Source organism: Mesoplodon mirus, assembly GCF_964341445.2.
Source record: "Mesoplodon mirus genome assembly, chromosome: 7".
Classification (NCBI taxonomy): domain Eukaryota; kingdom Metazoa; phylum Chordata; class Mammalia; order Artiodactyla; family Ziphiidae; genus Mesoplodon; species Mesoplodon mirus.
Genome location: NC_138983.1, coordinates 90,932,907 through 90,954,809, shown reverse-complemented (window position 1 = coordinate 90,954,809; position 21,903 = coordinate 90,932,907). Strand labels below are relative to the sequence as shown.

At 53.7% G+C, this 21,903-nt stretch overlaps 1 protein-coding gene across 1 annotated transcript in view; it reads right to left on the bottom strand.

Annotated features, from left to right (window-relative positions):
• LOC309807644 (BCL-6 corepressor-like) overlaps nt 1-21,903 on the bottom strand; it is a 42,297-nt gene that overhangs the window by 1,146 nt on the left and 19,248 nt on the right. The window contains 16 exon segments of the mRNA XM_082627475.1: nt 1,083-1,239; nt 1,404-1,481; nt 1,925-2,070; nt 3,221-3,387; nt 8,276-8,509; nt 8,758-8,939; nt 9,521-9,763; nt 10,205-10,450; nt 15,820-16,006; nt 16,473-16,526; nt 17,171-17,788; nt 17,792-17,812; nt 17,814-19,937; nt 19,939-19,995; nt 20,944-20,999; nt 21,002-21,021. Of these exon segments, the coding sequence (XP_082483601.1) occupies nt 1,083-1,239; nt 1,404-1,481; nt 1,925-2,070; nt 3,221-3,387; nt 8,276-8,509; nt 8,758-8,939; nt 9,521-9,763; nt 10,205-10,450; nt 15,820-16,006; nt 16,473-16,526; nt 17,171-17,788; nt 17,792-17,812; nt 17,814-19,937; nt 19,939-19,995; nt 20,944-20,999; nt 21,002-21,021 (4,590 nt within the window).

Sequence of the window (21,903 nt, the reverse complement as noted above, 5' to 3'; positions counted from 1 at the left end):
TGTCCCCTGCACTGGCAGGCGGATTCTTAACCACTGTGCCACCAGGGAAGCCCGGAAGATCTACTTCTAGCGGGGGAACTCTGGACTCATGTGCATGTGTTAAGAGGCCACCTAGGGCGGATCAGCCAACTTAGACAAAAGCAGGAGCAGCGCCCCTGAATGAGCCTCGTTGCAGGCCACCCCAGTGCTGCCTTGGCTCTGGTCACAACTCAGGTCACCCCTCTCCAAGTAAGTGCACCCCGTTCTAGTCACTAGGGAAAACCAGTCTGTATGCCAACCCAAGGGAGATGGCAAACACCTCTTTGACCTCTCCTCTCCTCCGGCCCTCACGGAGAGAGCATGAGAAACACTCGAGGTCACCTGGCTTTCCTTTCCTTTCCCACACCTCCAACCCGCCCCTCAATGCTGCCGTGAGGATTTTTCGAGAAGGGAGGTGGTACAATCCTTCCTGATACCCTGTCACGCTTTATCATCTCTATCCCGAATAGAATGTCACCACAAAGGCAGACACGTTCCCAGCCTCAGAGTCCAAGGAGGATGCTACTCCTTAAGCACCGGGGTCAACACACAGCAGAGCAAGGTCTCCTGATGTGTTCACTCCGAAGGGTTGGTCATGGGGCACAGTGGCCCGACCGTGGGGACAAGACTCGATCTAAGCAAATCTGAAGACACATAAGAGCCCAGGTGACACATACGGCTTTCTCTAATCTTATACGAGAAGAGGGTACACATCAGTATCGTCCCGTGGACCTCACGCGCCTTGGAAGGCCCCTATGGTAGCCGTTTGGGGAGGATCCCTTCCCCAAGAGTTTACTGACTGAAACTGCAATTGCAGTCGCTGACTCCCGTGTCCTTTGGGCTCTAGGGGTGTGTTCCAATGAGGGCAGTTGGCTGGGGAGCCCTCCCACCCCCCAAACTTTTCTGGAAAAGTTCCACTGCATTATGTGAGGTCGGTGGACACTTGGTGAGGAATTCACTCACCCCCCAACCCAGCCACCCTCATCTGCTGAAGGGGATTTCTAACTCCTGCCACCCCACAGAGCAGCTGGGCTGGCTCTCGACCACACGCTGGCCACGCTCACCCCTGAGCGACGGACACCTGGACGTTATAACACGGCAAAAGGGGGTCTTGGGAAAATTCAGATTCCAATAGGTCACCATAGGCCTCGTTGCTGTCATCCTGGTCCTCCGGTCGTGGGGGATTTGCTAAAACATCGTAACCACTTTCATCATCTGGTTCTAAACGGGGGGGCAAACAAGAGAGAGGTCAGTAAGCTGGAGCAAGATTCCAGCTGTTCGCCAAAAAGGACCCTGGAAAAATTCTTTCCCAAGCAAGTCCTGCTCACAGCACCACCCCCACCCCCACCCCCACAAGCCCAACTGAAACGAACAAGGCTGCTCACCACACACAGAGCTGCCAGAGAACTCCGAAGAGCAACCGGGGCTACCGTCGTCAGGAGCCTGCAGGTTATTTAAACAGTCTGCAGAGAGAGGGGGAGAGAGAGAGAGAGAAACAGAAACAAGGACAAGATAACGCCTGCTGGTAAGAGGCAAATGCTGCTGGAGTTCGGGAACATCTCACGCTGGGGCTGGTGTCACCTCCTGACAAGTCCCACTGCACACGCCTCCAGGTATCTGACTGAAACCTCCCCACGCGTCCACCCGCCTTCCTGAGGGACTGCCCGCCTCACCGCCCCAGCCTGCCAAACAAAAGCTAGCCTGGCTAGCTAAGAGTTTTCCAGCCCCCCACCTCGCAAAACTCAAAGTATGTATCTCTTCTTTGACAGACTAACGTTGGGCCGCTTTTCCCAGTAAAGGGTCACTTAGAGCAAACGGGGGGTGGGGGTAGGGGGAACCCAGGTGAAAGGCTGTGAAGTCACCGTCTAGATGCTTGAACAAGACCGTGTCTTGACCTCTGCCGTACCTGTTAAGAACTTCTCCAGAAGTTCGCTGTGGTTCACTTTCTTGATGGTTCTACCTGAGTACGTAGCCAGGGTAGGATCAGCACCGTAGGAGAGGAGCAAGCGGACAATTTCGAGATGATCATTCTTGACAGCATCGTGGAGAGGCCTAGGAGAGGTGCGGGGGATTACACCTGTGCACGCGACGCTTGCTTCTAAGGACACGGGGCAAAATCGAGCGTGTGTGGCCAAGCCTCGTAGGCGCGCTATTTCACCGAGGAGGTGAGTGTACGGTCGCTGCGACAAATTACTCTGTTATTTCAACACATAACCCTTTACGGGACAGGTGAAGGGACCATCTCAGGCCTAATTCTTCAATGCAAATCTCTCTTAATGCATGGCCCAAGGAGGAACTCAGGCCACGATGAAAACGTTTCCAATGAACTTAAATAGTGACAGACTGTAAGAAGGTAACATACGGCGGGCTGGGGGGAAGAACCCCAGCACCACGGAAGCAGATACGACAAGCCATTGTTACACCATTACAAACAAAACCCAAAAAGTGCAGTTTGTAAAAGAAACTAGGGGCAAAGTGGAACCTCTCCTGAAACCAACTTGGAGATGAGTGATCAACCCTCTCGCCCAGAAGCAGTCGACAGGCAGGGCGAGTTCTCAGGAGGATACAGAGTCCTCCTGCTCGTGTCCGCTGGGGTCAGGAACACTGTCCACAGTCCCATCCAGAAAGGATGCTATTTGGAAACCATGAACCACCAAATACCTTACGGTTTTGCTCATTTTATGACCGTCAGGAAAGCCCCAGTGCCCTGCCTCGTGGTGGCATCCCAGGTACAACCAGGAAGATGCTTGGGCTGACTCAGACCTGGGCCTCTGGCCAATAAACCGAGGTCAAGGACAGAGTGGGGGCCAGGCCCGGGGATGCGGGTGGACACGGCAGGTCCTATCAAGCCAGTTGCCACTGGACCTGTCTGTACTCCTGCAACTTTCAACTCACATATATGTTCAAGATTGAGATTCAACAGACGCTGGTGAAGAGTCCAGGGTCTTAAAAGAGAACACCCCTGATTATTCATGCAGGCTCAACATTTTCAGGGACTTCTGTCCATAAGAGCGTCACAGAGTTTTAAAGTTCTATGTAAATTTGCCAGAAAGATCTGTCCGATTCCATTCTAGAGGACTCCGCCACCAGTGTGCTTACATGGCACTCACTCTCCATCTTTCCTTCTGGGGTTCCCTGCACACCCTGAGAACCACTGCCTATGCCCCAACAGGGCCAGGCCAAGAGCAAGACCACCACTGACCCGGTTCCATCCTGGGCACTGCAGTTGACATCGGCGCCATATTCAAGGAGGTGTCGTACGATGTTGAGCCAACCTCTTGCACAAGCCTCGTGCAGGGCACAGTAACCCGCGTTGTCGCGGTGGTTCACATCACAAATCTTGTTCTCCAGGCAGTACAAGACCACTTCCTACGGGGAGAGGAGAGGAGAGGAGAGGAGATACCATCAGACCACGATACAGTGAACCTTGTAAGCGTGACCTCCCCATAGCTTGGCGGTGCCCACTTTCAAAGGCATACATCCTCGGGGCCAAAAGCCCACCATGGCGCGGGCAGGCGGCAGGCATCCTGGTGGGGGGCGAGAGTGCGTGAGAAGGGCTTGGAGATGCAGACAGTGTTGTCTAAGGCTCTGCTGCACCACTGGCCTGACCATGGGCAAGTTACCCTTGAACTTCTCCAAGCTTCCACAGGGCTGCTGAGAGGACGCATTCGGATAGCGATGAAAGCCCTCAGCCCAGGGGCCGACGTGACCAGTACAGAGGTGTCACGGCTGCTAACATCTTAGATGACACATTGCCAAGCACAGACCATTCTCACTTGATGGGTCTGTTCGGTCAGTGGCAGTGGACGATAACACAAGTTTAGATAAAAGTATGGATGACCAACACTTAAAGAGAGCTTAAATCAGCCGGAGAACATTCCCCAGCTTAGAGAAGCAGGGACACCCAGGTCAGCTACATCCTCGCGCCCCTTGTTAAGACCCCAAATCAGAACCTGGGCCTCAGATGCTCTTGTCTGTACGTTAAGTAGAGTTAAAGAGAAGCTCTCTTCCTCCATCCTCGAGGAATGACACAAAATGCCTCCAATAACCCCACCCTCTATTTTGCCTCACTCCACCCTCTCGAGTAAATATGAAAATTTTAGACTGATTCTGCCCCAAGTTAATGACAGGAACCTGATACACCACAGGATGCAACCTCCACATTTCAAGAATCAAATAAAACGTTCACCGCCCCACCCCCCACCCCGGAGATGTTCTGTGTCAACACTGTGCATTAGAATCACTGTTATTAACCTTCTTTCTTTGGCTTGTTAAAATATTAATATGAACCACTCCCAGTAAGCAGAGCAGGAACTTATTCAATGTTTTATTACCTTAAGAAAGTTTTCAGACACATCGAAAGTATTTGCCACCAGAAAACACGTTATACTGTTTATACTGGGTAAGTCGTGCCCAGCAGAGAGCCGGCAGGTTCTGAGAGCTGGGAGTAGGCAGAACGTGCATGTGGCCCAACACATGGTCTGCAGGGTAAGGGGGGATGCGATGGGGTCAGAACAGGCCTCCTTGTGACATCTCTCAGGTAACTCATCTGTTAAACCCAAAAAGGGCGTCATTCTAGCCGCCCATAAGTGCGAGATGGGTTCTGTAAAACCTTTTATGCCCTTTGGAGGACACGCCAATCAAAGGTGACCACTCACTTGGGAGCGAACTAGAATGTTCCATTTGCTTACCACGTGAACCCAATGGGGCATGCTGGTAAACCTGGCCATCGGTGCCCTGTTACTTCGGGTCACTGCAGCAGCTCCCTTCCAAAACAAGAGGAGGAAGACAAAAGGCACGCCCACGAATGCGTTTCTCCGTTTACATCCCAACCTGCCAGAAAGCCCACAATCCTCTGGGCTCCCAGGCCACCTGCCCCGAGCCCTGGTATCCAGGATACCGCATGAAGCTGCTGCGCTTTTAGCAGGCCCTCACTAGCCAGACTTGAGTGGACGGCTGCAAGCTAATGAGTTGTGTGCCCCAGCCAGGGAGAGGCCCTGTCACGTGGCTCTGGGATCAGTTCTGAAGGCCACCAACTGCTGTGCACACATCAATTTACTCAACCCAGGGTTTATTTGCTGTGACAATCATGGCCTTCGCCTGGAAACCTTCATCACTACTAGGGCAGATTCAAGGGTACCTAGAAATGAAAGGCCGTCCAAGCTGGTGGGTAAGTCAACTCTCTTCTCCTGGAAGATGGCAGCAAAGGCAGCAGTAGCCCCACGGCCAGGTCAGACTTTTGGCCACGGGCTGTCCTAACTCAACCACGTTGATCCCACTATTTACACAGTGCTTCTCATTTCCCCAGACGAGGACGTCTTCTGTCACCCACAGGAACCCAGGAGCTACCAGGAAAGGAAGGTAGTACTATCCTCATTCAACACTTGGAAACTGAGGCCCAGAGATATTAAACCCCAAGTTCAATTAACATGAAGTACTAGACCTATAACTCAGGTCTTTGGTACCTGGTCAGCTGGGAAGATTCAAAAGGCCCAAGAGGGCCCCAGTTAGAGGGATGCAATCCAGCTGTTGACGAGCATCCCACAGGCCTTCTCTGTTGGGGGTCAAGTGGGCTAACTACACTCTCCTAGCTAAGAGGGTGATGGCCTCTAAATGGATGGCAACCGTCGCCACCAACACTTTCTCTAACTGAAAGGTGAAGAGGCGGGGCGAGTCTGTCGATGCAACACATTCCTTGGTTTTATTTTCTCCGCTAGAAATAAACGGGAGTGTCCGAAGGGCAGCCCAGCCATTCCCAAGCAAAGTCAAACTGCTTTTGTCGGACAGCTCTCTGTTCAGCGGCTATAAGCCGAATGCCATTACCTGCAAAATGTAACCATAAAGGCCATAAGCCCGACGTTGTTAGTTAATTAAATGCCTCATTAACTTTTTAAAAAAACATGACTTATTCAATTCATAGAAAATTTAATCATCACCGCTAAAGGCACAAGCATGTGGTTGCACACGGGCGTTTTAGCCTAAGAAATAGAAGCCTTTTTCCCAGGAGGGAATGGTTTGAGGTCTTTGGCCACGCAAGTGATCTATTTAACGCGGATCTGAAGCCAGAGTGTGTTTCTAAACTTCCAGAACCAGATTATCATGACATAAAGCTCAGACAGCCTTTATACTGCACATGGTATCTTTGGCTAAGCAGAAGAAAATAACCAAGAATGCTGAAGACAAAACTTCAGGAAAACCCTCCCAAACCACACCCTTATCTGCTTAAGCAAACTGTCCTTCAATTTTAAAAGGTTGAAGCTGCCACATCTCCCAACTGGGCCATCATCCCAACATTTAAAATTCTGCCCAGAGAAATCCCAGAAAGTTGGATTCAAAGTTGAAAGCGTTCATCTACTTGTCACAATGTTCAGCATCAACACTGGTGATCTGTGGAATCTACATATTGAAATTTACATTTGAAGAAAAAAACAAATCCGACCGTAAACATTCCCAAGGCTTCCTGTGCAGTCAAAGGCCAGGTAGCCTAAAAAAGTATGGATCAAGTGCCCCTTGGTCCAGGCCTCAGAGCCACCAAACCAAAATGGAAACTGTCTTAGAGGACCAACGAGGGTCTTTTGACGTCTCTGGTCCCAAAGGGAGGCTGCTGGAAATGATGCCAAGTTCACAGGTGGGGCTCGGAGCCCCGCCCTCCACGGCGGGTGCAGCAGCACCCCGCCACCCCCATCTCCAGCATTTGCTGGAAGCGGGAGTCGACTTTCTCAACCCTAACCCAAAAGTTGGGGTTAGGGGTCTCCCCCCCACCTCCAGCGTTTGCTGGAAGCAAGGAGACTATTTTCTCAACCACAGGGGGTCTAGCTCAACACTATGTGCAACATCTGCTCTGTCCTCCTAGGCGCCTGCTCTCAGCTCTTGGGAAACCAACTGGGTGCTCCTTGGACTTCACCTGCAAGTAACTGCGCTAACTACCACAAAGTGCTCTCTAGCTAATGGAGAGGTCTCCAAGAGACGTGTAGATATACACAAGAGCACATTCAACCCACAACAACAACAAAACACCCCCAAACTAAGCATAGCCCTAGTGCTTCCAACTTCCCACCCACAGTCAGGCCTTAGGGCCAAGGCAGGCACACTTCCAAGGGCTCACGGCACTATGGACCGGGGTGGGGGGACACGACGGGAGACGGGGGACAGGGGCACAGAGCTGGCTGAGGGTGTGGGCGCCAGGGCTCCGGGCCAGCCTGGGTCCTGCCACCCCAGTGCTCAGCCACACCTCCACGCTCAGCCTGCTGAACCGCGTTTTACTGTCACCATTCAACTCCCAGAGGGCTGATGCCAGCACAGAAAAATGCCTTTGCCCTGTGGGCTATCACATCACAATTGCTACTGACAAGTATGGTGGGGGAACTGCACAGGGCATGGAGAGGCATCTGTCTCACAGAGGTTTTGAACTGTAAAAAGGGCAATTCCAGTGTGAGCCAGTCTTGCTGAGGAGCGTGGTGGGCTGTGGAGCACTGCTGGATTGCTACCTGTACGGGGATCAGCTAACCCCTCTGAGGCTCAGTTTCCTCATCCGAGAGTGGGCTAGTACTCGTTACTCCCAAGTGAAGATGTTAACAGGGTGAAAGGAGTTACTACAGATCACACGGGCTTAGGCAGATATCAGCTCTCTTTCTATGTTGCTCTAGCAATAGAGGCCATCACTGTCATCAGCCGTGCTGGGTTGGGATACAGCAGTGTGGACAGGGAGTTTTGTGCAAGGCTCAACCCCTGCTCCCCGCCCATCAGCCCTCGGCTCCCGTGCCCTCTCAGAAAGAGACTGCTCAGGTCTGCCCCACTCCCACCCCTACTCTGCACAGACACGTCCCACCCGCTACCCCACAGGGGCATCACTCTGCCCCAAACAGCACAAGTTAGTAGAGCTAATAACTACTCTCCTTCTTGCTATTCAGAATCCAAAAGGCTCATTAAAATTCCCCTGGTCGCCAAGCCCTGGGTTAGGTCAGATTTTGTATCAGAGATAAGTGAGCCGGACTGGCCGAAGCAGCCTACCTGCCTGAACGGGAACGGAACATCAGAGAGGCCTGCCTTTCTTTTCACACCACGACTGAACAAGCCACCAAAGAGCCCGCAGTGTGAGCGGGGCCAACGCAAACACCCTGCTGGAACACCCAGCCCAGTCCGCCACGTGGAGGGGGCTGGGCTCTGAGACCCGCCCCCCATCCCCAGCCAGTGTGTCCCCCACCCAAGGAGCAGCAGCCGGCGGATCCTAATCCGGGGCACCCACAAGGATGCTCACCTCGTAGCCAAGCCGGGAGGCCTGCTGTAGGAGGGTCTCGCCTGCGTTCTTATTGACAATAAGTCTCCGCGCTTCCGGTGGCATCGGGCGGGACTGGGTGGTCTCTGGAGGGGAGCTTGAGCATGTCAGCTGCGAGACCTGGGAAGATGGTAACAATTGCTGCAAACGGTCCAAGGGCTTCTGGTCCTGCTTGGCCGGCGAAAGATCATAGTCGGAACTGGGCTCAGGCCGCTCCTGAGTGGAGGAAAGCACTTTTCCTCCTCTCTGTCTGAGGGAGGCGGGGCGCGAGGAAGGGGCTGCATTTTTACTCGCTGGAAACTTCACCACCACCCAGGAGACAGGTCCCCTAGGAAGGGGCAGTGACATTTTTGGGGGAGGGGTTCAAGAAAAGGAAAGCTTTGTCCCCAGAAGCAGAGAAGTAGGCAGGCGGGATGTGCCTGCACAGGCCCGGGGGGCGGGGGAGAGCCAGGGGCAAGAGGTACCTTGCCATCCGCATTGTCCACGTAGGAGTCCCCTGGCAGCGACAAGCCCCGCCTGGGCTCCTGAGGAATCAAATGCTTGGTTTTGCACGGTCGCTTCGCGGATGGTTTCTCGCTGTTGTCGGTGTATTTCTGCGGCAGGGGCGAAGGCTGCCGATCCATTTCTCCGTCCATGCACAGCACATCTGTCAGGGGGAGAAGCAGCGGGCGTTACACAGTTGTAGCCGGTGAGGAAAGAAAAGCCCATTGTTAGCACTGATCATTGGAGCAGATTCAGTTTTTAAAGATATACCAATTATGTTTTCAAAGCACTAATATTTTAATTATCCCACATTCAACCGGCAAATAGGCTAACCCACGAAACGCCAAATGGCAAGTCGCTTCAAAGGGCCGCAAGACAGGGCAGAAGCCAGCCCTTCGTGCGCTCCCGTCCCCACCCGTGGGGGGCCTGGGTGCTCGGGACAGGGCGACTGGGGACAGCCTGAGGCTGGAATGAGGGCACTGACAAGCGCCCGGGGTCACCCAAGACTTCCCTTCCTGCCCAGCTGCGGGCTGGGTGATGAGGAGCAGCCCAGGAAGTCGAGCTCCCGCCTCACTGTCCATTCCATAAGGAAGTGTGCAGGCTGAAAGGACCTCATGAAGAAAACTCCCCGCTCGCCACACGCTACTCTTGTCAACTTGGATGGCGCTCAGGTCCCCTCCAGGGCCGTTTCCCACAGAGGGCGGGTGATCCACCCTCCAGGAGCGCCCCCCGCCCCGTGCGTACCTTGTTCATTGTCACTGCATTTAAGGGACTCCTCCAACCAGCTTCTGTTGCTTTTGGCCTCTGCCCTTTTCCTGCCAGGTTTCTCTTCGGAGATACTATTGCCCTGGGGGGTGACCGCAGGCTGGACCGCCTGAGTCACTTCCGTCCTGCCCTGCCGGCCAGGTTTGCTCTCTGCTGCCGACACCTGCTGCTCCCGCCGTTCTCTAAGGTGCAGCAAGCGGCGCTGCTTTCTGGGATGGAGCCCTGTTAATTCAATGCACACCTCAGGTTGGTCAGCTCACTATAATGTGGCTCTTCTAAATGGTTAGAGGAACTGTTTGTCATTTCCCTCTCAGGCCAGTCAGCTAATGGAGAAATAACTACAAATTAATGAAGAAGCCCCCCGGGGCGGGGAACAAACTGTCGTACACATCACTAACAGGAGTGGGGGAGGGGAGGGGTGTGGTCACTGTGTTGGCTGGAACTTGTCACCAAGTCTCGGGAGGGGGCCTATTTGCCTTTGGCCACCTTTGGGCTCCAGCCCTGGCACCTGGCTTTGGGGGGGTGGGGGGTGGCATGGGGGTGGGGGGTGGGGAGGTGTGAGTGGCTCCCCCCAGGGATCCAGGGTGGGACTGGAACTTTCCACTGCTCCGCTCCAGGACTTCCGTAGGGTGCCCTGCGGGCCCGAAGCCAAACCAAGCCCACCTTTGGAGACCCGTCTCGGCTTGGCTTTCAGCAGAGAGTCCTCCGGGAGCACAGTGGTCTCAGTGTGGTTCCTATTGCCAGACACCTTGCGCTTTCTGTTCAGCCGGAGGGTGGGGCTGCGTGACGCGTCCGGGGCCGCCTGGTCGGCGGGGGACTCTCTGGGGGGCTCCGTGTCCATGTCCTCAGGAAGATCACTGTCTTCTGGGGCTTCGAAGGGGTCAGGTTTGCTTCCATCATAACACTCCCCTAGGGGAGGGGAGACAACCCGGAAAGGAGGGAACAAAGGTCACCAGGAGCAGGCAGGACCCCCATGCCCAAGGCAATCTGCTACCAACAGACCACCCCCCTTTGGAGACCAGGGGCCTCACACGCCGGAAGCACAAAACCCTCAGAAAGACGTCCCAAAGGAAGGACAGCTGAACACAACCAGCAAAGAAAGCAGAAAATGAGGCGCGTAGCCCACTCACAATCCATCCTTCAAGGGTCGAGGTGAGGCATCTACACCATCCCTCTATAGGCATGTGAGATCACTCCCTAACTGCTTAACTCTCCAAGGTGGCTTACTGTTAAAGGGGGGGTGAGTGACCTCACAGTAAGAGCCAACCAATCAGGGCAGAGCTACAAATGACTATGGAAACAGCTGCTAGTCAACAAAAAAGGCTGATGTCATCAAGAGACCAAATAGCCCCCAACTGCCATCTACACAGACATAGCACCCATGTTCACTTGGGTCAGCAGGGGCGAGGGTGAAGAAAAAGGGTAGGGAAAGAATGGTGGGAGGCTGGGAAGCTGGGGAGACCAAGGCAAGAGGAGCCTGGCAAAGGGAAAGGAAAGGCTTCCTGGTGCACACACAAGGGTCAACGGCAATTTCAAAGAACTCAACCAGATTGCTACAAGTCCGTCTGTCCTCTTTCCACACCCGTGGGGGGAAAAGCATTTCACTGCCATCGAGGGGCTGCTCCTATTTCCTGTCTAGGAAGAAGGCCCTCAGTGACACCAGTCACCCACCTGGCACGTCTCCAAGCCTTCCTTCCCAGGCAACAAGCATCTAAGGACATTTCAAAGACAAGACTCCAACCCCCTTCATGGGGGTGGGGTGGGGGGATGTGGCGGGCAGGGCTGAACTGCTCACACCCCAGCTCCGCCTGTGTTGCTCCTGCCCCCTCTGCTCAATCTAGCATCCACTTGGGGCTTTTCCTCCAATCACCCCAGCCTAACATCACTCCTCACTTTTGCTCTAGCCAAAGAAACAGTTCAACTGCTTTGCTAGTCACATTGTTTCTAACATACAAAGAATTCCATAATGATCACTGTGCTGTTAAAGAGTTCCCCGAAGATGACCCTGTGTCCATCACTGGCCGGGGGTGGGGGTGGGTGTATGAGTTTGGTATTTAGTTAACACCTGAGCTAAGCTCCCACAGCCCGTTTTTCTAGATGAAATCATGGACACACCCCTCACATGCTGCTCGCATTCCTCCTCTCCCTAGACCACTTCAAGTATCACTCCCACTTCTGCCCAGCCGGCTGGTCCCCTGATCAGCCTCTCTTGGGGGCATTCCCAGCATTTAATGGCAGCCAGTTGTGGGGATGAACCTCACCCTGGCCTGGGCTAGCCTGACCTGTGCTCTCAATGGTGGAACACACTTAGCTTTTCTCCAAGGGTATCCCAAGGTGGGGCAGATCCCCATCTACTCTTGCCGGAATGGTGGAATCACCCCAACCGCGAGGGTCTCCTGCCATGGCAGCAGGAGAAACCCCAAACTCCTGGCCTGTGCTTACGGGTGATGCAGCCCAGGCTACCGCAGGCCCGGTGAAGACGGCGTGCTGTAACTCTCACTCCGGCTGCTCTGTGACCCTCTTAAACACTCGGGCAGGAATGGCGCCGCTTTACAACTCGGCCCCCTTCACTTGTAAAGTGGGAATGTTACTGCTAGCCTCCCTCCAGGGGTGGGCTTCATAATCACGGGCCGGGCTCAGCACAGAGAAAGGCTGGAAAAATCCCTTTAACCAAAAGATGCCAAGACTTTCAGACCAGCCTGAATCTCAGGCCTGAAATGTAGGAAATTTTAAGAGGTGAGCCCTGCTGGTTACACCATTGGACTTCTCGGGTCCAATCTGGTCCAATCAGCCTTCCCTAAAAGCTCCGTGGGAGGGGATCCATGGAGGAATGGAAGGGCTACCTTAAGAACCCCCATGTCCAATTTGAAAGTTTCTTTTTCCAAACTAGGTCCATCCACCCTTCCCCCAACCCCGGAGCCTTTTAGGGCAAAGATCTCAAGTCCCCTCAGCTAAGGCCCCCCAAGACCTTACGCTAGTGTGACCTTACCCAGGCCACTAATAACCCTGAAGGACACCCACCCCGACTGCCCAAGATGCCCATGGCCACCAGCTATGGGGTAGAGGCTCCGTGTCACTTGGAGCTTCTCAAAGACTGTTCTAACCACGACCCGCAGGAGGATAACCCTTGAGGGCAAAGGAGATGGGGAGATAAATAGATACACGGGGATCCTAACCATCAGGCTTTGCCATCATTGCTACTTTTGGCCCTTCTAAAAGTGGGAAGCCATGTGCCCTTGGTCACCCAGTCTAAGCAAGATGTGAACGTGGTCCCTGCAGCATGGTCCTATGACTCACAGCACGTATATCCCAAATGCATTATGGTTGTACCACAGCATCACCTCACAGAAGCATCACCACAGCAACATTTACAAGTCACTGTGGCAGCAAAGCACCCTCACCACTGTTGAGCCATGCCCAGTGAGGCCTAAACGAGGTGAGAGGGTTCTGAGTCGCTGGAAGGCTCCCCAGGATTAAAATCCCCTTCTCTGTAGCTTAACTATAGCACCTCCAGTCAGGGCTAACCTTGTTAAAAGTTACACCCGCTACAGAAGGAGTGCAGGGGATCTCTGTTCCAAAGTAGTTTACAAACGTGCAGGTGCTCAGCTGGAAGAGAAGTTCCCTGAGCAAAGAAGTTTCATGAAGCCCCTCGACTGAGGCTTCCTCCAGCTCCTGGCCAGGCACTGCCACTGAGCAGGTCCTAGGCCTGTCCCAGCCAAGTGGTTGGCAAGGGAGATGGTTACTCCAAGGTTGAGAAGGAAGGGACCAATGCCTCCTTGCCCCGCCCCATCTTCAAATGCCACTGAGGGTTCCTAGTGATGAACTTCCAAGTCTGAGGAACCTCCCAACTCATTTGGTGAACTTCCAAAATAAAAATTTCACTCAGCCACCCATGTGATCATAAAGAATAAATGAGTATCTCGGCCACTGTGTTTTCAAGTTAATTCCTTTCTTTAAACAAGCCCCTAGCAACAAGATGCACCCGCACCAGGACAACCAGGGCCACGCAAACAGCACCCACCACCTTGGAAGCTCCTGGTCCCTCCATGGGTAGGGGCTGCCTCAGAAGGGGGAAGGCATCTTGAAGGCATCCTGGACCCTCTCTGTGACCCCTGCCCGCCCCAAATCCCCGCCCCAGCTCCCATGTGCTCACAGCTCGGCTCTCGGCCACACCGACACCCATGAGAAGGACCTGAGCCCATATCAGCTCAAGACATGATGGCCCGAGAACAAGAAGGCCCGTTCATATCCAGCTGAATGGAGTGAACACCTGCTGGGCCTTGGACGTGGAGGCCGCGGTAAGAACAGTGGCCCCTTCAGGTGACCTTTCCTGACCAGCTATTTACAAACCCCACGTCTCTACAAGACAGAGGGTGGGTGGGGAACCCACCTCCGTTGCCCCAACCTTTCAAACAGAGCCCCTCACCTTCCCCAACCCTACTCCTGCCCTGCCATGGTGGCGATTCATGGCTCACTGGGCCATGTCCCGGGTGCTCCAGGAAGAGACCCGTCGGTCGGTCTGAGATTGGAGACAGGCGGTGGGGGGAGGGGGCTTTCGGAATCATCTGGGGCTCAGGTCCTGCTCCCCATCAGCCACACCGAGTTCTCGTCTCCACGCTCAGCAGGAAAGACTGGGAAGGACGCACACAAACGTCTCTGGGAAGAAGGGCGGGTGAGGCCACTGAGACGTGAAGGGCAGCGGCCACCCTGGGTTTGGCCACGTTGCTGGAGAAAAGGGCGAGAAGACTCGAGGCCGGTTAACTGCCCGCTCCCTTCCTCCAGCCTCCCTCACCGTCCACCCACAACACGCAGATCCCCTCCTCAGAAAAGTGCAGCCCCGTGAACTTGGCCTTGCCCACTTTTATCACATCTCTCTGAGAAACTTCCCCAAGAGCTGAGTTATGAGGCCACTCGGGAGGGTAAGGGCTGCGTGTCAGCTGTGAGCACAGGCAAGGAGGGAGGCCTGGACCCTCCGTTTTTCATTCCAATCCCGAGGGGGAGGAGCTCGGAATCGGCTACTCCAGGCACATCAAGAGCCCCATCCCTCGGGTAAGGCCGCCACTGACTAGCCCCAGAAATCCCCTTCTACGGGAGCCACGTAGGACAAACCGGTCCCGGTGTGGCTTACCCAGAACCCTGGCCACAGGCCTTTGTCTGACCCCAAAGATGAGCTGGGGGAGGGCAGTGCTCCAAGCAGCAGAGAGAAGCACACGCTGTGGCTGACCACAATTTTCCCAAACTGCATCAGGCACCCACGACCCAAGCGTGCGGGCGAACGCTGACCCTACGACTGGGTCCAAGGGCCTGGGCCTCCCAAACGTGCCCACCACCCCCGACTGTCCTGTCTCAGGAGGATTTCACGCCCACCCTGTCCTCGACGTTCACCTAGGTGCCCTACACTCACCATCGCCGGTGAGGTTTCTGGGGTCCGGAGCAGGCTGCAGGCCACAGGCCACAAGCACGCACACTGAAGAAAGCGGGAGAAAGACCTCCACTTGCTGCCAACACATCTCATTAGCCCAGGAAGTCTCGAGGGCAAAGCCCGAAGTCAACCCCAGTGGGGGAGCAGCTGATGGGACCACAGAGTGTGACTCGAGGCAAACACTAGCTTTCTCTCCAATTTGGCCTCCAAAACAGAATACACCCCGTCTGGTAGGAAGAACGCCCTCGTTGATCCCACGCCCTTGGAGCGTGCTGTCAACTCCTAATGACTGCAAACAAGCCTGCCACAGAAAATAATTATGCTCGTCTTTCTGGTGCCTTCATCAGCCCTCATCTCACTTTAATGAAACCTCTGCCTTTGGAGGGAGAATCCGAGTACTCTCCACTCCCTCCCACAGGAGACTGTCACTCTGGAGGGTCTGGCTCTGGCTGCAAGTGTCATTCCACTGCTACCAAAAACCCGTATCCGTACCTGCTCCAAAACAGAACACATACCTGCTATGCTGGAGGTCTTGCACCGCCATTCCTCTGCTCTACTGTATCAGACTATTACTAACTACAGGACTAGCATTGCTCCGGAAAAAGGAGATGCGTGCCAGGAAACAGCATTTCATAGGTGCTTCACTCCTGGATGCCGCAACACTCAAAAGGACAACCAGCCTTGCAATCCACAGCTGGGAAGGGTGGCCAGAGCAGCCCGTTCTCCGAACAGCCAGCACCCAGACGCTGGGCCGTCGGAAGCGTATTGTTTCCTCTCACCTCCCTCGGCACTGGGAGCGGAACCGCCCCATTCCCACCGACGTGGTACCACACGCGAGCCGCCTGGGTTCACTTACATCTCTCACTGTCGTTCTGGTCGGCAATGGCCTCCTCCAGGGCGACCGACTTTGGCTTTCTGTCCTGACTTCCTTTCAGCCTTTCCCAGTCAGCGGGGCTGAATTTGCGCACCTCGGAGTCTTTGGTCGTGGGGTGGCCACCTTCTCGCACTTTCATCTCCAACTCGGAGAAGCGCATCACTGCACGCTACAAAGAGAACGGAGATGGTAAAAAGACACACCTTACCACCAAAGCTATTTCACTGCCCTTACCTTAAAGGAAAGTATCTGCAAAGAAAAGTTTGCCCAAAACCAACCACAATTTATGATACAACTGAGATATTTTAAAATTGAACGATAAAAATGTAAGTGTGTCTATGTGTAACTAGTCACACACTCTTTCTTCGTAAAGCCATATGTATGTAGAGATATATGTGGTGTGTATGTATAGCCATACATACACTGTGGCATAGAGACAGACATTCTCTTTCGAAGGTAAATAAAACAAAACAAAAACACAATGCAAAGAAAGCGAAACAAAAACACAACAGAAAACAAATGCACAGTGAATAAAGACGACCATGGCCCACAAACTTCCCTTTGTATATTTGGAAATGAAATTTAACTCAAAAGGTTTATGGAAGATTCTAGTAATAAAAATTTGAAGAACTGACCTCACAGTAAGCAGCAGGTAGACATAAAATACTGTCCTCTTGTAATCCTTCCATCTATGTCATTAAAATCGGCAGTCAATGGATCATTTAGATAACTTCATCCATTTTTATAAGCATAAACCAATTTTTTTCTTAACATTGCAGAACAATTTGGCTTTATTTGTCTTTTAATTAAAAGTAAAATATCTTAAGGAAATTCCTCTACAACATCTATCATTCACTAGCAAGTTAAATACATACTCTATCCCTTTAAGCAAGGTTTGTGTTTTTGTTTTGTTTGTTTTTTTGGTGGAAAAAAAAATTGCACGAATCTCACAGACATGCGGCCGCTACACACCTCCACCAAGTATCACGTAAGGCATTCTAAGCAGCGCTTTTAGGTATATTTGTTAACGTACAGTAACGGCAGAGAAATCAAAGCGATTGATAGGTAAATGTCTTTTAGACATCCTTCGCAATAATTAAAACTTCCGTTATCAGCATTCGAGTGGAGTTCGCTTAAAATCTACAGAATAACTTCAAGTATCCACTTACGTCCCCTTACTGGACACATTTCAAACATTTAAATTATCCTAAGCTTCATTAACCAAATCAGCCCGGTGTCCTGCCCTATCATACCCCCGGCCCCCTCCTCTTCACACATTACAAAAACCTGACAACTGCTCAGGCTCCTGAAATTCGGGTGTGGGGGGGCTCACCTGCAATGCCCGCTGCTCCCGGCCGAGCTGACTGGAGTCTGCGTACAGTCCGGTAGCGACACACTTGAACCGGGCACCCACGTAACCAGCGGAGTTTGCGATTCTCTTTGCCAGCTTAGATGGCTTCGGTTTCAGAACTTTGCCATCGGTTGATCCTGCCTCGTCAGCTCCGTCTTTGGTGTAGGTGGGGGTGACGTCCACCACGCAAAATGGTTTGGGATCCTCTTGGGTTTTCCCGAAAGTGACCGCAGAGCTGTCGCTCCCCAGGGTCGGCTCCAGGAATGGAGTCGAGACCGGCGTCGCCAGGTTCTCCTTGTTGGTTACCGCTGGAACATTCTCCTTGCTTAAGCCGGAGACTGGCTGGCCCGGAGCCTGTTTGAAAGTATAGGCTTCATGGAAGTCACTGATGCGCCCCAACTCCTCTCTCAGGGCAATGAAATCCCGGTGTGGCTGTAGAGCCGGGTCAGGCGGGGGTTTGGTGGGCTCGGCACTCTGGCTGACACTCTCAGCTGTGAAGCCGGGTTTGGACACGTTAGTGTCGGTTTTCGCATCTGGCTCTTCCCGGAGGAGGTCTACATAGACAAGCTTGTCACTCTTGACGACGGTCTTCCCTTGATTTCAGCTGGGGCTGGGCTTTAGGTTCTATGTCCGCGGGGACTTCTGGATGTAACTTGGTGCTGCCGGCTTCCAGCATCTCAGAAAACCGGTTCCAGAGGCTTGGGTCCTCGTAGCGGGTCCTCTCGTGGGACCGGTACCTCCTCTCCGGTTTCTCCTCTTTAGTGATCTCGATGGGCGTATGAGGTATCAACATGGGATGCACCATGCCCAACCCCAGCGCGTCCTGGTAGGTCACAAACTCCGGCCCGCCCGTGGGTAGCCCGTAGGGCAGTCCCGGCTTTGGGGCGAGGTGCCCAGGAAAGAGACTGCCATTGGGCAACACCGGGTGAGGGTAGACAGGGCCTTTGCCGTGTAAGGAGAGGGGACTTATGGCAATGCCCTCGGGCGCTGGGTAAGGCAGGTAACTCCTGGGGTAGGGGATTGGTGGGGACCTGAACGCCTCGTTTGGTGAGAGAAATACTGAGCTCGGCGGGAGGCCATTCTCATTCGCTTTGAAGCTCGGCTCTGGGTTGCTGGCTTTGGCGTCCTTGCTGCCAGTGCCGCCGCTGTGCTTGGCAGGTGTGGTCGAGGGCTGGCCCACGTGCTGGATGACGGATGGCGTGGTATCCACGGAGCTCCTGCTGGTCTCGCTGCCCTCGGCGGTGGCATTTGGGGCCGGCGACGCAGAGGCTGGGCGGCCGGCGCTCGACACCGACCCCGAAACGTTAGTGACCATGGCGTCGGCGGCACCCATGCGGGGACACGAAGAACTGCGCTGCTGCGGGATGGCCCAGTCCAAGGCCTTGTTTTTCAGCGGCAGGCCTTTGCCATTGTTCTCTTCGTTAGGACTTGGCCCGGGCACCACCCAGGACGAGGGAGCCGTGCTAATGATCTCAGATCTATAGATAGCACAGCCATTTCCTGGAGGAGACAGAGTTTCTTTCGGAATCTCACTTCCGGAGAGCACTAGGCCGCTTCCAGCTCTGCTGTGAACCAGGACGGTGGGAGCCACCTTTTTCATGTGGTCAGCTTTGGAAGCATCTACATCCACCACTTTACAGGACAAGTCTAGTGGCTTATCGGTGACGCCTTTGGTAACCGTCTGCTTCTCCAAGAGAGGAGGTGAGCTGCCATCTTTTCTGTCTTCACCTGCTGTTTTCCGGGTGTGCCCGGGAGCTGGCTGGGTGCTTTCGGCTCCTTCTGGAGCCTTTGGATACTTGCTGCTGCAGAGCCTGGCCGCGGGGAACTCGCTGCTGACCGTCATGTATGGCTTCGACAGGGTGACCGAGGGCGAGGTGGAGATCCTGGCACAGTGCTTATGGAACGCGGAGTAGGTGTCCGCAGCGGGCTGGGAGGGAAGGTGGACGCGGGGTGAAGGCCGAGGCGAGGGGGGCAACAGGAGAGCCGTGTCCCCCGGCAGGCCGCTGGTGACCGCCTTGGCAGAGGGCACCCTAGGCTGCTTACTGTTCTGGATGTGGGGATACGAGTGGGAATCGACCGGGTTCCCAGGACTGACGCCCATCTTCCAGGGCAGGCTTTTGTCTGCGCAGTGGACCAGAGGCGGGATGGCTGGTGAGGCCGAAGGCGTCGAGAGTCTCATGGGCGAGGCCAGGGATGATGGGATGTGGGGACTGATGTGGTGAGGTGGCGGCAGGTAGAGAAATTGCTCCCCATTGGTACAGACCGGAGAATACAGCGGCTGGGCCACGCCGTAGGACTGCTGAGGTAGCAAGGCCTTGTACGTGTTCAGGGAATACTTCTTTGGCGAGTCGAGGAAAGGGTAGATGGCTGGCGTGGCCCCCTCCATGTAGGGATTGACCCAGGGCAGCCGCAGGTAACTAGCACCATTGATGTTGAGCGGGCTCTGTTTGTCGCTGGCAGGTCTGTCCAAGCCCAGTGTTTCTGCCGTGGGGACAGCACTTTTTTGTATTCTGGGTGGCGTTTTGTATATAGCACTGAAGCCATTTGGGGGTTTTCCGGAGACAGCGGAGGCCTCCACCGTCTCGGGTGTATTCGGTTTGAACTGCATCTCTGGGTTTCTTTCGGAAGAAAACCCCAGACCACCTATGGTTGTGGCAGCCTCCTGCCCTTTCTCTGAGCCCAGTCCACACGAGCTAGAATAGACGATGTTTCCGGGGACACGCAGCCCTTCCCGGATCAGGCCGGTGTGTGCGGTCCATGCTCAGCGCTGCCAGGCCATCGATCCAATGGGCCGTGGTCGCGTCCACCTTCGCAGAAGAAGAATATGGGTATTACCGAGGACATGCCTTCAAAGCAGCCCATCCCAAAGAGAAACCGCGGACTAGCTCAATAGGACATCAGCCTCAACATCTGAGCCGAAACGGTTAAAAACTAAAGGATTCACAAGGTCTTTGGCCCCCTCCCCGCTTATCCAGAACCCTCCTCTGCCTGCCGCCTCACCTGTGTCCAACTAGTGTCCTCAAAGCACGGAAAACGTTGGCCCCTGTAGACTTGAGGCCCCTGCATTAATTCAGTCATCTATTAACTCTGGAAGATCCACCTTCTCAGCAGAAATTCTTTGCTGCAACTGAGGTGATACCAACTCCACTGCTCTCAGAACCACCCTCGTGGGGTACAGAACTCGGACTCACCCTCCCCAGGCCCCAGTCAGGTTAGGGCGGGGCGATGTGCACTGCGTTTTTCCCCCCGATGGAGCGGGGAGGCATTCTTTAACATAACAAAAACCAATCTTCAGGGGGACAGTAAGGAATGAAGGACTTGAGCTGTCTCATTTCTAAATCAATAAAGAGGCCACGGGTCAAACTGTAGTTGTGTCTTTTGACTTCCTCTCCCTGGTATCTGAAGACAGCTCTGTTTCATATTTTACTGGGAAGGGAAACCCTAAGGGTCTACTTGGAGGCTACACATTTATCCAGCTGGGAGCACTGATGTGGCACGTAGCTTATCGAAGAAAAGGCGGTACGTATCCCACCAGTCACCAGGGGACGAGGATGTAAATGGCGAGCACAGCCAAGAAAGCGAGCCAGGAAGAAATTGGGTGAGGCTTCGTCCTGCGGCCTAGGCTTTCTACTCAGCCCTGCCCTGAAACACCCCGCCCCGCCCCCAAAAGGCCCTTTAATGGTATGCAAATGAATGCACGATTGATTACAGATCACTGATACTCAGCACATCAACAGAAGCCATTAATCTCTTACCACGTTGTGATTCAAGGGGTTTTCTTCCCTTAGTTCCAGTACGGCCTTTGAAGTGCACCTTCGTTTACAGGAATTTTCCTATTTAGAAGGACACACCAACTTCATGAAAGCATTCCTCACTTAATCCATCTTTCATAGATTGCCCCAGAATAGACCAGTTTCTAATAACTCCGTTTTTCCAACTGCCCTTAAAAAAAAAAAATCCTCCCCAATGGCCCATATTGAAAGTTGTCCCCGAATGGTGATTCAACGGGACTGGGAAAAACAAAGGAAAGGCAGGGCAACAGGGATGTGAAATCACAGATGCTATGTCCTCGAGGTGGGTAAGGCAGAAATTCTGCACAACCACGTCACCCTCACAATTTTTCCTCCAGAGAGGCCGGGCAGGACAGTCCGGGCTCTGCTGTCCTAGCAGACCCTTATAAGCTCTACCTGAGGACAGGAATGAAGTAATACAATGTCCAAAGCCAAAGTGGGGACCTCAAGGCTGGAGTCTGCGAGCTGGCTACATCAATCACTTCTGTGTTACCGGTGAGGACAGGCTTTCAAAACTTTTCCCCAAACCAAGTTAGGTACCATGTCCTATGAAACTGGTTTCCATGGTGATAATGAAGCCATATTTGACTGCCTCTATCAAAATGATGGGGGGATAACACACTAATATCATACAAATGTCAGCTGCTCCAGGGGAAGCCGCACATCTGTGCCAGGCTGCTTGCGGCTGCCCCTGGAACTTGTTATCAGAGAGCATCGATAAAGAAAGTGCTTGGTGCCAACTTCCAAATCCCCAGGATAAAATCACTGACAAGCGGCAGAGAGAAGTTTCATCATTACCCGGAAGAGCAGCTTCAATTATCTACTGCTTAGCTGCCTCTACCCCGCACTCCAAAATTACTGATGAGGAAGCATAACAGAGCTGCCGGGTGACTGAAACCAGGAGCCAGTGGCCTCGCTTAACAG